At 44.0% G+C, this 13,548-nt stretch overlaps 2 protein-coding genes across 2 annotated transcripts; both read right to left on the bottom strand.

Annotated features, from left to right (window-relative positions):
* Positions 1–5,493: 5,493 nt before the first annotated feature.
* Positions 5,494–11,700, bottom strand: LOC109482343 (E3 ubiquitin-protein ligase parkin-like). Its single transcript, XM_019785025.1, has 12 exons — positions 11,603–11,700; positions 10,588–10,794; positions 10,011–10,162; positions 9,482–9,590; positions 9,231–9,314; positions 8,980–9,095; positions 8,387–8,523; positions 8,212–8,273; positions 7,647–7,796; positions 7,392–7,475; positions 6,692–6,809; positions 5,494–5,706 (listed from the first exon to the last, which is right to left on the bottom strand). Exons 2-12 carry the CDS (start codon positions 10,765–10,767, stop codon positions 5,594–5,596), a joined length of 1,305 nt encoding a protein of 434 aa, XP_019640584.1. The 5' UTR covers positions 10,768–10,794; positions 11,603–11,700; the 3' UTR covers positions 5,494–5,593.
* Positions 11,701–11,956: 256 nt separating this feature from the next.
* LOC109482298 (cannabinoid receptor 2-like) lies at positions 11,957–13,408 on the bottom strand. The gene has a single exon (XM_019784982.1). The coding sequence runs from the start codon at positions 13,406–13,408 to the stop codon at positions 11,957–11,959; it is 1,452 nt and encodes a 483-aa protein (XP_019640541.1).
* Positions 13,409–13,548: the final 140 nt, after the last annotated feature.

The following is a 13,548-nucleotide window of genomic DNA, read 5'->3' as shown; positions in this document are numbered from 1 at the left end:
AGAATGGCTTTTCTCTATTTTGCATGTTGTTCCAATGATATACTGTATTCTGAACCGGTGAGAGCATTTGCTTGTGTAACGATTTAGATTTTATGTGTTGTGTTATTCCGTACTAGTTTGAAAAATGCTTGTTGCGGCGTTATGCCTGGGAGGATGGGCCTAAAAATAACCACAAGAATGGACAGTGTTTTTGTGTTGATATCGGTAATCTCACAAAGTTTGTTTCAGTTCGTACACTCCTACAACGGACGAGTGAAAAATCTTTTCGAATTCGATGCTTGTTCGGAGTTGACGAGCGTGTCAAAAATGCAGGTTTTGCCAGAGACTGTAAATTATTTATGGATTCTTGTAAATTCTAAGCGTCCCCACAGCCAATGAATGAAAAGTACATGTGTGTAGTCACTGTGTTTTGTATCATTATTATATTAGGCATTGTATGATGTGATAGATTCGTAAAAATGATATCAGACACCCCTAAAAAGCAATAGAATCACCCAAGCCCAGAATGCATTGTACGATCTAGTTACCTTGGTTACGCATGCGTGAGCAGTGCGCATGTGCGCATATATAAATAGCCCGCGTCACTTCAAGTCTAATAACAACGCCAGTAACAACGCCAGCTAGTACCTCTAAACCACACTCGGAACTCGGATTTACCAGCTTGGAGCCTGACTAGTGGTGAAGCTGCCGATCTATCATGGTACAAAGGTATGAATTTTGTCCAATAATGGTCAGTTTTAGTGGTTACTTGTTGGTTAGGCCGTAATGTTTGGCATAGTTTTACTTTTTAGCGTATTTTCGTACGACTTCTTCTCCTCATTGTTCTCCGTTTTCCTTTTTCGTTTTGTGTGCTTTTGATAGTTGTGGAAAAGTCGACCATCAAGAAAAGTGCATTGTAAAAGACGTAAAAAAACACGAAAAGACGCTAAAAACCGGCTCCTAAAAACCGTAACAAAATCTCTTGTAAACTAAAGTGGTAGCGAGGAAAAGAACATTGCAAAACACCGTTGTAGTGAGCAAAAATTATGTACGCCCGTCCCGTGCCGACGATCTCAAAGACAACGTTGTACACACTTACCGGTCGATTCGGTGATATGTCTTATCAAAATGGTCCGTTAAAAATATAAATACATCGCTGTTCTCCCGCTCGTTGTGCGTGCCCGCGGAAACCTCGTTTATTTTGAGCACGTCTTTGAACTGATTTGGCCGACAGGTCCCTCCGCGCACCCATGTAGTAAAAATGCCCGGCCTTCGGTCGCACATTATACGGTCGCAAAATGCGTGTCTACCTGGCTCTTAGTGAGGAAATACACATGCGGGTAAATTTGGGACGCCTCGAGGAAATGCACGCAACGGTAGTTAGTCAGGCTCGGTCCGGCATTACGGCGTTCTGCCCTCCACTTTTGCGCCCACAAGATGCGTGTTTACTCGGTTTGTGGTGAGGAATTCCACGGGCGTGCAAGGTCAGCGCAGCGCGAGGACATACACGCGTGCGAACTCAGCACAGCGCGAGGAACGGCACGCGTGCAAACAATCGCGGAAATGAGTATCGGCACGCGTGCAAACCGACGAAAGTTGAGTAACCTCACGTCGTGCAAAACCTCGTTTCGGGTACCCAAAATATAGCTCCATGTGTTCCACACGTTGCGGAGGGACGTCCTGTCCATCGCTGTATAAAGGCCACGTGCGTTCAGTCGCGGGAGCTGGAGTGCTGCTGCTTGCTTGAAATTTACTTTCGCTTACAGTAACTTTGTGGCTGTTCATCCCTTTTAATGTTAGTTTCGACACACCTTTGCCTTGCAAACGCCAGATTTCCCGGTCGTAAGACTCCTGGGGCACGGCATGGTCACCGCCACGGTCTGCTTCTGCCTCTGTAGGCTCAGTGGTCAGTGTTTCTTCGAAATCCCGATGTACATTCTCTTCTGGTGGCAATGATCCCAGACCACTTGTTGAGTCGACTTCTGGATATTTGGTCGCCATTTTGTGTTGGTAGGTAGAATAACAGTCGCTGTTTGTCCGGAATAGTTGTAGTCGTTGTCGGCTTACCGTTCTGGCGCACCTGTTCAAACTTTGTTGACTGCAAGATGTTAAATCCCGGATAGTTATTATTATATAATATTAGTTTGGAAACAAAATGCTGGAAATCCCTCAAGTTCTTACAACTCGGCGGTCGGGTTGAGGTGGAGTGTCACCAAATTCCGGCCACCAAATTCTGAATCTCACGCGCGCTCCAGAGCGTGCACTGCTGTGCTGACGCAACACTTCCGCTGTCGATGCAAGACCCTAAACTGCCCTTTGGTGTTCCGAAAAACGACAGTGCGCTGTCGTCGCTGTGTTTATACCAGCAGTTCGTCTCAAACAAGACAAGAGTCGGTAGAGAAAGTCGCTACGTGTTCCGAAGACTAAGGATTGCTTTCACTAAGGAATGCTTTCACTTTCTTTGAGCTTGCGCGGTGGTCAACAGGTGCTCAGTCATGCGGCTGGCCATTGCCCTTCGTGAATGCAAGGAGGTTCTAACTCCATGGAGAATGGCTACCTGATACTTTTGACCTCTTGCGCAGGTGTACCAAGTTTACTATCCAAGCAGAGGCTTTGGCTTATTTTTGACGTGTTTTGGGGCTTTTTATCGGGCTTTCTTTTTTTGTCACGGGATTCTTTTATGTTTTTTTTTTGGGAGGGATAAAGTGACTTACTAGTATTTTAAGGCATGTAGCATAATATCTTGTAGGTCTGTTGATGTAAAAGTACTAAAACATACGTACATTTTTGGGAGGGGCTGGCACAAAAATAGATACGGGTACAAGAAAGCCTGATAAAAAAAGCGTAAAACACGCCAAAATGAGCCAAATGCTAAAGCCCAAACCTCTGCTTGGAGAGTATACCAAGTTCTGTCTTTTATTTTAGTTTGGGACAGTCCGTATTTGCACGTACGTAAAGGGATGTTATTGAGCCACCCCCGAAAGTTATGAACCCTCAACCTTAAAGGTTTACGGACGCCGCATCGGGGTATTCCACAATTTTGAAATAATAATCACTGCTCAAGGATTTTTTTCCGAACTGAAACATCCGATCGTCTGACTGGCAGTAATCACCTTTCACTCTTCGAGTAAAAAATGATCGTTGATGTGTTTGTTTACAAGCGTAACATAAGAACTGATATATATAATGGTCGTTGGGAGGAACGAATTAGGTCTACAATGTCCAAGAGTAAAACAAACAAAACGATTAGATATAATACAGTATTGACCCGAGCAATAGGATCAACGATGTCATTGTGAGTGCAAACATAAAATTTAAAAGTTTAGTTTAGTGTAGTGTAGTTTAGTTTTGAGATACCCTTTAGCCCATTATGGGCTATTCTTCCAGGGTTCCAATACATGTAACACCACATTTACAAACACAATCGTACATATTTACACTTAACATACAGCATGACACACAAGTGAATATCTAGCCAATTTTCAATTTATTTATTTAACCAGTAATTACAGCTCTGGCCATTTTGGCCTGCTTTTCAGTTACATGTAAGAGGGTCTGCATGGGGGGGTCCTGGCAACGGTTAACGGTAAATTCAGCAGGGCCGATAACGCTTAACGGTAAATTCAGGACGGTCGGCAACGCTTAACGGTAAATTGACAGGCTTTTTTTTTCGAGCTGCGCTGGATTTGGTATCTCGCTTTGTGAGAAAAGGTGATCACTGACAAAATTACGTATACCTTAGATGTAATGAAGCTTAAGCATGCATTAAAGGTATGTGTTCCCAGTGTTTCCCACCTGCCCTGGTACCCGAGTGCGTCCACAAATACCGGTTTTCAGTCTGCCCAGTTTTACCGATGGATTTTGAGAGGGGAGCGCCGAAGGCGCTCGTAATCTAGGGGGGTCCAGGGGAATGTTCCCCCGGGAAATTTAGGATTTTCAAGCCTTCAAAAACGCAATTTCCGGCATTTTGAGAGGCAAATCATGTGTGAGTGTTTGTTGGCCCTTCTGATGTTTTCATATTTTACTCAACATTTTTGTTAATTTGCCTGTCAAGGTTGACGGATTCGTTAAAAAAATTCTGTAACTCTCCGCAAACGTCCGGAAATTGAAGGAAAAACTGGTTCTGGCTAGAGCCGAAGGGACCGAGCGCAGAAGCGCGAGTCGAACGCCAAAGGCGCGAGCAATGTAGGGGGGTCCGGGGGCATTCTCCCCCCGGGAAATTTTGTATTTTTAAACCTTCAATGACGCATTTTCCTGCACTTTGAAATGCAAAATTAGGCGTAACGAAGAATTATTCATTAACGCTTAACGCTGAATTTAGGATGACAAATAACGTTTTACGTTGAATTAAAACGACCAATAACGCTTCACGAGGAATATACTGATAACGCTTAACGTTGAATTAGAGCGGGCCGGCAACGATTAACGGTAAATTAAAATAGCCCATAACGGTTAACGAAAAAGGGCATGCAGACCCTCATGTAATCCTCAGGATACACATAAAAATACACACAACAAATACACAGTACATAAACAATTACTATATGCAACATCCTGAACATTTAATGGAATTATCTGACCATTATCAGTCCATACTACCTTTACTATTGTATATATGTTGTGAAATAATATCAAGCACGTCTGTGCAAAATAACCAAGGTGAACGTAACCTTTATGATCGGGTCTGCCAGATTTTGTACAACTTTAACTATTTAAAAAAAAAAACAATATGATCAGGATTTGTTTTGTATTACATAATATGCATATGTGAAAAAAATATTCCTTGTAATTCATCATAACAAATTGAAGCCACACTTAATGTTCATCTTTACAGGTACGTGTATGATATTATTACTCATATCATAATAGTAATGTACCCTTTATAACAGAGGCCTTCTATATTTATCCATCTCGAATTCACCTGGAATATTATTTTCTGCATGCTCAAAACATTCGGGCCAGCCACAAGAATGGGCACACATATTTGGGATGTAGTTAGATTATTTCTAGAATGTAATTTAAATATCCAGGAATATACAATGAATTTTACACCTACACAGACAGCTTTCCGGTTCATTCCCCCTCTTGTGTAAAGGGGGAATTATCTGACAATTAATTGACAATTATCTGTTCTTACCAGTACTTCAAGTTCAACGTTTAGTCACACTTCAGCATGAAGTGTGACTGCTGCAAAAGTTTAGTCACACTGACGCCATATTCATGCATGTCCATCTCCAAATATTGTTTCAAATTCAAACTACAAATAGTCTCTATAGCTACCGTGCCATATGATAGTGAGTACCATTCTAAAATCACAAAAGTATGATAGCTCCTGACAGTAATAGATTGTTTAACATAGAATAATAATGTGTGTGTATGAATTTGCAGTGTACTGTGTAATCATATCTATCTACTATCTATTTGTTTGCCATACATTGAGCCAAGAACATACTAAGTTAGTCATATGAATCATCTCCATTTCAAATCTCAACGTAATTACACTATCCTCCAAATTTTATAACACCTATTAAATTTTTCATCTGTGTTTAATAGCTTGTACAGCATTATCTCCATATGAACGTATGAACACAACTGTTTATCTAAAAACTAATTCTTAACCCCTCTCTCCAAACCAGTGCCTTTCCCTACAGTCTATCCCCCACTCCTCCTCACACAGCCAGCACCACTGGAAGCGGCACCTCGGACAGGTCATGTGCATACAGCCATCTGAGGAAACAGAAGTTATATTTGCATGGGTAAGAAAAAATGTCTTCTACATCTATATATAGTTGCTATACATTTAAATTACTTTATAGCTAGCATGCATTTTGGCGAAACTCAAGGGTTCCAACATCTAAATGTATAGTATGGGGAAATGCTGATCGAATTACATAATAAGGCCACACCAATTTAATTTGTTGGTTCTCGGATTCGCCTCTTCGTTTTTTTCTGATTTGCAAAAAAAAAAAATTTGATTCTGGTCCTGAATCAACTGAAAAATACTCATGTTTTGCCCCCCAGCAGTTGAGGAAAGTCCTTTTCTTCCTAGTTGTTACAGTTTTCCCATCTATCATTGCAGTGGTTTGATTAAAAGTTCAAAATTCAATGTTTAAATTTTAACCCAGCCTTTTGTGTTGACTTCATGGCTCATTTTGTAGCATTTAAGCCTATAATAGGATGCCTAGACCTGTTTTTATTTGTATTTTTTTTTCGCCCTGTCGCTTCATATTTTTTCTGAAAAAATCCGAGAACCAACAAATTAAATTGGTGTGGCCTAATAGAATATATAATTCGACTGCACAGTTAGGGCAGCATCACTACAAAGCTTTAAATAACTCCTGCAATTAAATGTTCAAAGATTAAATGTGACAAGTCGTTCGATGTGATACAACTGTATAGCCAGCTGCTGCTATGCCGCGTGCCTGCGAAGCTGGTGTGTTATGCTGAAGGGCGGTTATACTGGCTATACCGATACAGATGATGTAACTTACTCTGGTTTTTATGTTTCATACCATAATTAATTATTACAATGCACATTACTGGCAGCCTTATTATACCATATCGAAGCACACCCTGTCAATCAACTTAACCCCAATCCCAGCCCACTCATGAACACTTCCAACCCTTGCTGCTGGGAACGAATTACATACAAACTCCCCCTAAACCAGTGCCGCCCAAAACAATACTTCCTTCCATCCTAATCATAGCTTACCGTTCTTCTCGGTGCGAACCTTACATCCGGGGCAGGCCTTGGTGGTTCTCGCGATGGTGGCGGCTGTGCGCCTCTCCCAGCGTGCACGGCGAGCCCGCTGAATGTCCACACGGTAGTTCTGTGGTATAAAATCGTCCATAAACGATGTGCTTATTTCAATATGATGTAACAGTTTGAAGGAAATTCGTCTATATCGGAAATAATTCTTTATATGCAGCGGCCATATGATTGAATCAATGTTTTTGATAAATATTCATACTTAAACACACAACAAAAGTTCAGCTACGCTGGGGAGCTTTTGAGATGTACTCTGTCTCTTCTTCAACCCGATTAAGATCTCGTCTTGGAGTTCTCTTGTCACGTGACTTGATGTGATAATCACGTGACAAGAGACAGTCATATACAGGTGTATATCAATGTTGCATACTGGATATACACGCAGCCTAAAGATGTGTTTTGAATACGGCGCGGTCACATTTATAATAGTCGTAGATCATTGTGTACGATGTGGAGATTGTAAGATTTTAAAACAGATGTCAGAGTGTGAAAGAACCAACCACTGACAAGGATCTAATAGAATTTTTGGACGAATAAGACAGATGAATTTTGCTTGTAGGACAGATTGCATGACTCAAATGCATTCCGTTTGCAATTGTACGACGATCGTACAGCGAGTGTATAATGTCTTCTCAGTACTTACGTTAGCTGGTGCTGAGGGCTGTGGCGCAGTCTCACCACATGGACCAGTGTGGTAAGCTTCCTTACAAACCTTGCAGAACACGAACTGGGAAAGGATCGAATTTCAGATGTTCAGAACTAGTTTGTGCGGATCAAAATAATGCTTCTTTTCACACCTGCATATTAAGATTTAACTTGTACCACCATGTTTGTTTCTATGTCAACAAAAATCTGGTTTAGGAAAATCTCAGACAAATTTTAAAGCTTAGTGACTCACCCCACAGCCACTGCCTGCCTGCCGTACACACTCCACCATGTTGGTGGTCCCGTCCGGTAGTATCCCCACCCCACAGCCCCTCCCCGGACACAGCACCCCACCCATCTGTAACACACACTCCTCCGCACCGAACCGCTGGTAACGGTCATACTGCAGGAAAACAAAACGTGTATGATAGTCAATTTGATTACGTATGATAACTTTGGTGTCAATTTTAGCCAACAGCCCCAGAAACAGACAATAGACTATGCACAGCCCAAAACAAGAAAACTACAACATGAAACAGAAAGCTTGTTTAACTTCACTGAAGGAAAGGTCAATGACCTGGACCAGACACCTGTAACCATGGTAATTGATGATGTGGTGTTGGAGTATGTTATGTAGCAAGTTGAGGGAAAGATTTGGGTGGACTCATCTGACACCATTTTGAGTGTCTCATTGTGAAGGTAAATTATACATGTATTTGCTTTGCAAAGTCAACACTGTGTTACTTTGTTTTACAGATAGAACATATCCATATGGACTTCTTAGTTATACTATAGTCCGATTCAGTAATGAATCCTACCTGTTCCTCTCCCAGCATTCTGAAATGATGGACCTCCTTAATCAGAGAGTTGTCACAACCACCTGGATGGACAAATTGGAATTAAAGCTACTAAGGACAAGTAGGACGTATCATAATTCACAATGTTGACCAAGAGCACATTCAAGAAGTCTTGATGGGTTGATATAAACTCTACCTGGACAGGGAAGCGTGTATCCCAGCGTGGGGTGTTGAATGAACTGTCTGTCATTCAACTTGGTGACGCAGTAGCGGGCGAAGCAGTCCAGACACATGACGTGGCTGTCAGCGCACTCAAACACCATCACAGGGGTCCTGTGGTAAACATTGTAATAATGGTGCTTTAGCTAATCACCAAGCAGATCCTGCAGGGTGGCAAAAATACAGTAAGTGTATCAAATTGGCCCAGCAGTTTCCATTTGACAGAGAGGGTCTCTGCCTGGCCAACTTGATACTGTATTTTTGTCACCCTAGGATCTGCTTGGCGATAAGTTTTAGCAGCGACATCTAGCAGTTATGTTAATGTCTGCAGCATTCTGTCTAGATCTTACAGCGAGGCTTGCTTGGTTTCCTGAATCCCCCTTGTCGACCTCTAGGTCCTGCTAACATCCCCAGCCAGACCACCTGTCATTGTGCCTGTTAACCATCCCACCCAAGTGCTATCAACCTACCCTGTCTAGACACACTGACACACAAACCCACAGCTCAGTCACCCAGAACAATACTACCATACCTGTCACTTTATACAATAGGGAAATGGTGTAGACGTACCTGACGTAAGTACAGGCGAGACAGTCCACGTGTTGCGTGTTCGTCCTCACCAGCGGCAGTGCCACAGACGTGTCATCTTCAGACGTGGGATGGTCCGCACACTTAAAGTAGAACTCCTACGTTTGAAAACAGCAAAAAAGTCAAGTCCAATGTTTTGTAACAGTGTGATTAACAGCGCTTCAATAGCGACATCTAGCAGTTCAGTTCATGTTTGCAGCGCGCTAAGGTAAAAGACAGTGAACTCCACTCACGGCCACGGTTCCCGCACACCCGCTGGACAGACACCTGCCCTGGATCCTTCTAGGCACCAAGACGTCTTCCCAGCAGGCTGGGTCCTAAGTAGATCAAAATAAATGTAGTCTGAAAAAAAGCATTCATTTTTCAGCTGTATGAGATGTAAAGAAAGTACAGTATACTACTTACTAACTATCACCAGTTTCTGTTGATTGAACCATTCTTTATTCATGAAAAGCTCAACTGTTGTATGTAGTGAGTGTCTCACCCTGTTCAGAGTAAGTGTTGTCTGTCTGCACGTGCCACACCTAACCCTCAGCTTCCCAGGTTTGACTGCCTTACAGGGCTGTTTACAGTACACGAAGTACGATGGGAGGCTTTCAGCAGCTGAGGAAAATCAATTATAGGAAATCTTACTTTTTAAGATGTTATTGATAAACAAAAATATTGATAAACGTAAGGTATAGATAACTAAGAGATTTCTGGGAAGTTACTTTGTTTATTGTGACACCTCTTCCTAAATTCCTCCACATATCACCCACTTACTCCCACTCAATATCTGTTAAACCTTGTACAAGAAACACACAAACTCACAAGTCAGCCTATCAAAACAATACTTTCGTACCCGGAATTAATAATGTGTTGGTGGGTCTGCTGTTTCATGATTTCCAGAGGTCTTCCACAATACCAACATACAAAGAAACAAACAAACAAACAAACTTGTTTCAGTTTTATAAACTTGTTTTGGTTTTACAAACAAACAAAGCTGTTTTGGTTTTACAAACAAACAAACAAACAAACCTGCAGCAGCACCAGCCCCAGCGGGTTGTAAGTTCAGGTCTACATCGCTGAGAGAGCGGGGCGCTGTAGCATGGCTCCGGGCGTCCACTGACAGCTGGGGCAGTCCACTTATGGCATGGACAACAGTCTGCTGACCAAGGCCACAATCCTTGGGCAAAGCAAATTGACAAGAAATCGCAGAGATTTCAGACTTCCGGGTAGTGTTTTTTTGTGTGAATGTACTGGAATTATATTGCATGATCATGGGGAAATACACGATTGAATTGCATCATAGAATATTGGATTAATATCCAAACATATATAAGGTTGAATGACTCTCTCTGGTATCACACCATGGTTTATGTTTCATACCATGATTACGTATATACAGGACACATTCCTGGCAACCTCATACCACATCCTACCACCCAGGGTATACCGGGCCACAACCCTGTCAATCAACTAAAACCCAATCTCCACCCACCCACTCACTTCCAATCCTCGCCGCTCAGGACACGATGCTTACAAACTCCTCTTGAACCAAAACCACCCAAAACAACACTTCCATCCCGGAAGTCACAACACTACACTTACCTGGATTCTCAGTGAATCCGGTAGATCCCTACCAGCGAAAAGGATATGTATCTGGTCAGACGGCACGCCCTGTACCCTGCCCACCTCCTGTTTGAACCTGGCGATGGTCCATGACGTGTTGACCCTCACTATGAAACTGTGGTTCGAGTTGAACCTGACCATGACCTGCAGGGTGCCCATGACACAGCTTTGGAGGCCAGAGCCTACCTAAGGAGTTATAGATGGTAAGATAAGGGTAGCATATCGCATTGCACTGGGCGGGCAAGTTGGTTTCCATATTTAAATTTAAGCCTTGTTTTGTGGAACATGAATACGTTGAAGCAATGCAACGGTGTTCTTGTCTGTTTGCCTATCATTAGATACAATGTCCCCCTTTAAGATACTAGTACTGTAGCGTGAGGTGTGTGGATTACTCGATGGTGCAATATAGACTTCGGCGCCAGAGGGAGCAGCTTTGTGGGCCACCTGTTACACCGCCTCCTGATAAACTTATCTTTGAACATGACCCAAGTATGCTGTAGAAAAGTTTTCTCGGCTTATTTCCCATTCTACCTTACGCACAACTCAAACGTTGTTGTATGCAATGGCCCATGATATTATATATTATGTATTTTTAATAATGTACTTCCGGGTATGCGCATATGGTTGTACTAGTACCAAGACTGGTCTGTAACTATTAAGCTCATATACGACATCAATAGCTTTTACATGCTCTGTGGTATCGTGATTGTGGCGGGCTGTGTTCTATTTTTCCCCGTCCAGTTCAACAGAACGCCCGGTAGGCGTGTTACACCTGTATGGAGCTTTGCACGCTAGGAGCCGATTAGCCTCACCGCGATAATTGAACCCCCGTCGGGCAAAACCCACCGGGGAGTTGAGTTGAGTTGGGGGTTGAAGCACCCCTGTAGCCCCGAAGAGAACCCACCCCAACTGCGATAGACTGGACACCAGGCTAGCTCTGGATTTTAAAAATTTATAACGTTAAATCCTCTTTTAGGAAGCGTAGTTTTCTTACCAATTGTGCGGGCGGTGTGCTGGTCCCGAGTACAACGGTCACGGGTACAATGTAGGTACGCGGCGTCACATGACATGGAAAGTCCCTTTTCACCTTTCGTTTTCACCGCGGGTGAATGACTCCTCGGTTAGAGTACGTGTTAAGGCCCATTTGCCACATAAAGTTGCAATATGTAACATTAGAATGACACAAAAAGTCGATTTTCTGGTCATTTCTGTTCAAATAAGTGTCATTCAGGGAGTAGAAGAAAGCTGTAGATATCAATAAAATTCATACATGCAGATACATGACCAATCGCATCTTGATACTTTTTCCACTTAAATGGTTTTTTTTAAAGAGATTGACACACTTTGCTTACTTTGTGTCTTCCCTGCCGCTTTCACTTTCTAAAGCAGGAATCTTTACCGACGTTGTCGAGGCTACAAAGAGCACATCTAGGCAGTTTGAGCTCGGTGCGTTTTTGGGATGTGTTCTTTTACTGACTGTCCATTTGGGTGGCTGGTCAGCCCGATTGTCCGTACTCGGTCCGGCTACAGCGTCCGTTGTCCCCGCGGCATTTCCAACACGGCTGGAGCTCGGTGCGTTTCTGGGATTTTCTGCCGCTCTTCGGCTGACTGCCCACTTGGGCGGCTGGTCAGTCCGGTTATCCCTACTCGGTCCAGCAACAGCGTCCTTTTTTCCTGCTGCACCTCCAACAATCTGAATGTTCACCACTTGGTTCGATGACAACCCCAACTTTTCCCGAACCGCGTTGGCGAGTCGTCGCGCCCTGCGATGCAATGCTTCCCGAATCTTCTTGATCCTGAGCGCGTAGATGACCGGGTTGATCGCCGAATTGCAGAGCGCGATCAGGAACCCCCAGTACGGCCGTGCCTCTATCTCACAGTCTCCGCTTGCCATGCACGCAAACTGCCGCACACCCCCGATACATATCGGCAGCCAGAAGATAACGAACACCGCTGCAATGATGACAACTGTTACCTGCGTCCTCCACGTCTTTCGGAGCTGCTGGTACTGTCTGGCCGCGACTCGCTGTTCCCTACGGTGCGCGGCGGGCAGATCGTCCCGAGGGTTCCCGGGGGGCCCTACTCTAGAGAGGCGCCTCTTCAGTTCGATGCAGATTCTGACGTTGACGAAGACCACTATCACCACGGCCGCCAACAAGATGGTGTTGATCAGAACCGGGTAGCTTACGGAAAAGACGACTAAGCAGTCTTCTGTGGCCGTATTGAGGCAGTTCCAGCCCATGAGAGGAGACAGGCAGACGAGCACACAGGCTGGCCACGCGATCCCCAAACTCACGGCAACGTGTCGCCCAGACGTCGACATGTGGGCCTGGTAGAATATCGGGTGGAGGATGGACAGATAACGGTCCCCGGACAGGAGGACCACGCCAACTGCTGATGAAACCAGCACTAAAAAGAAGGTACAGTATATGCCCATCATTGTCCACGGTGGAAAGACCTCCAATTGGAAACTGGCGCAGAAAAAGAACGAGAACAAACCCGCTATGCAGTCCGCCACAGCCAGGTTTGCTACAAACATGTACATCGGTTTAGACAGTTGATGGTTTTTCAGCACCCCGGACAAAACCACGACGTTCATGAGGAGAGCGACTGCCCCGACAGCGGCGGAGGCGATCCCGACTTTCTTGTTCTCGTCCAGAACCGACTTGGGGAGATGAGAGCACGCAGCTACGGCCAGGTCGTACTCGGTCTTGTTTTCCAGGTGCCAGAGGAAGCACGGCCAGAAAGTCTCGAATGCAGTGGAGTTTCCTCCGGTGAGATTCGCCGTGCTGCCGTTCATTTTGCGATGCTCACTGAAGACACGTATGCTGCCTGTCGCATTAAGAAACGCTGATCTGAGGGCTTTTCCGTGATTAACTAGATGACTACCTCCGACAAATCTCTCGGCTGCACCTGAGCCCTGGAGATTATAAGTTGTCG

Source organism: Branchiostoma belcheri, unplaced genomic scaffold (genome assembly GCF_001625305.1).
Source record: "Branchiostoma belcheri isolate BF01 breed outbred unplaced genomic scaffold, Haploidv18h27 scaffold6, whole genome shotgun sequence".
In the NCBI taxonomy this organism is placed as follows: domain Eukaryota; kingdom Metazoa; phylum Chordata; class Leptocardii; order Amphioxiformes; family Branchiostomatidae; genus Branchiostoma; species Branchiostoma belcheri.
The sequence above is the reverse complement of the archived record's forward strand: the minus strand, read 5'-3'. Positions and strand labels throughout refer to the sequence as shown.

Bases quoted from the DNA above. Each gene is read 5' to 3' on its own strand.
- LOC109482343 (XM_019785025.1), bottom strand. From the start codon at position 10,767: ATGGGCACCCTGCAGGTCATGGTCAGGTTCAACTCGAACCACAGTTTC. The intron at 10,163-10,587 runs GTAAGTGTAGTG...GCTTTGCCCAAG, and splicing joins CGGATTCACTGAGAATCCAG to GATTGTGGCCTTGGTCAGCA. The intron at 5,707-6,691 runs GTAAGCTATGAT...CTGTTTCCTCAG, and splicing joins GGTTCGCACCGAGAAGAACG to ATGGCTGTATGCACATGACC.
- LOC109482298 (XM_019784982.1), bottom strand. From the start codon at position 13,408: ATGAACGGCAGCACGGCGAATCTCACCGGAGGAAACTCCACTGCATTC.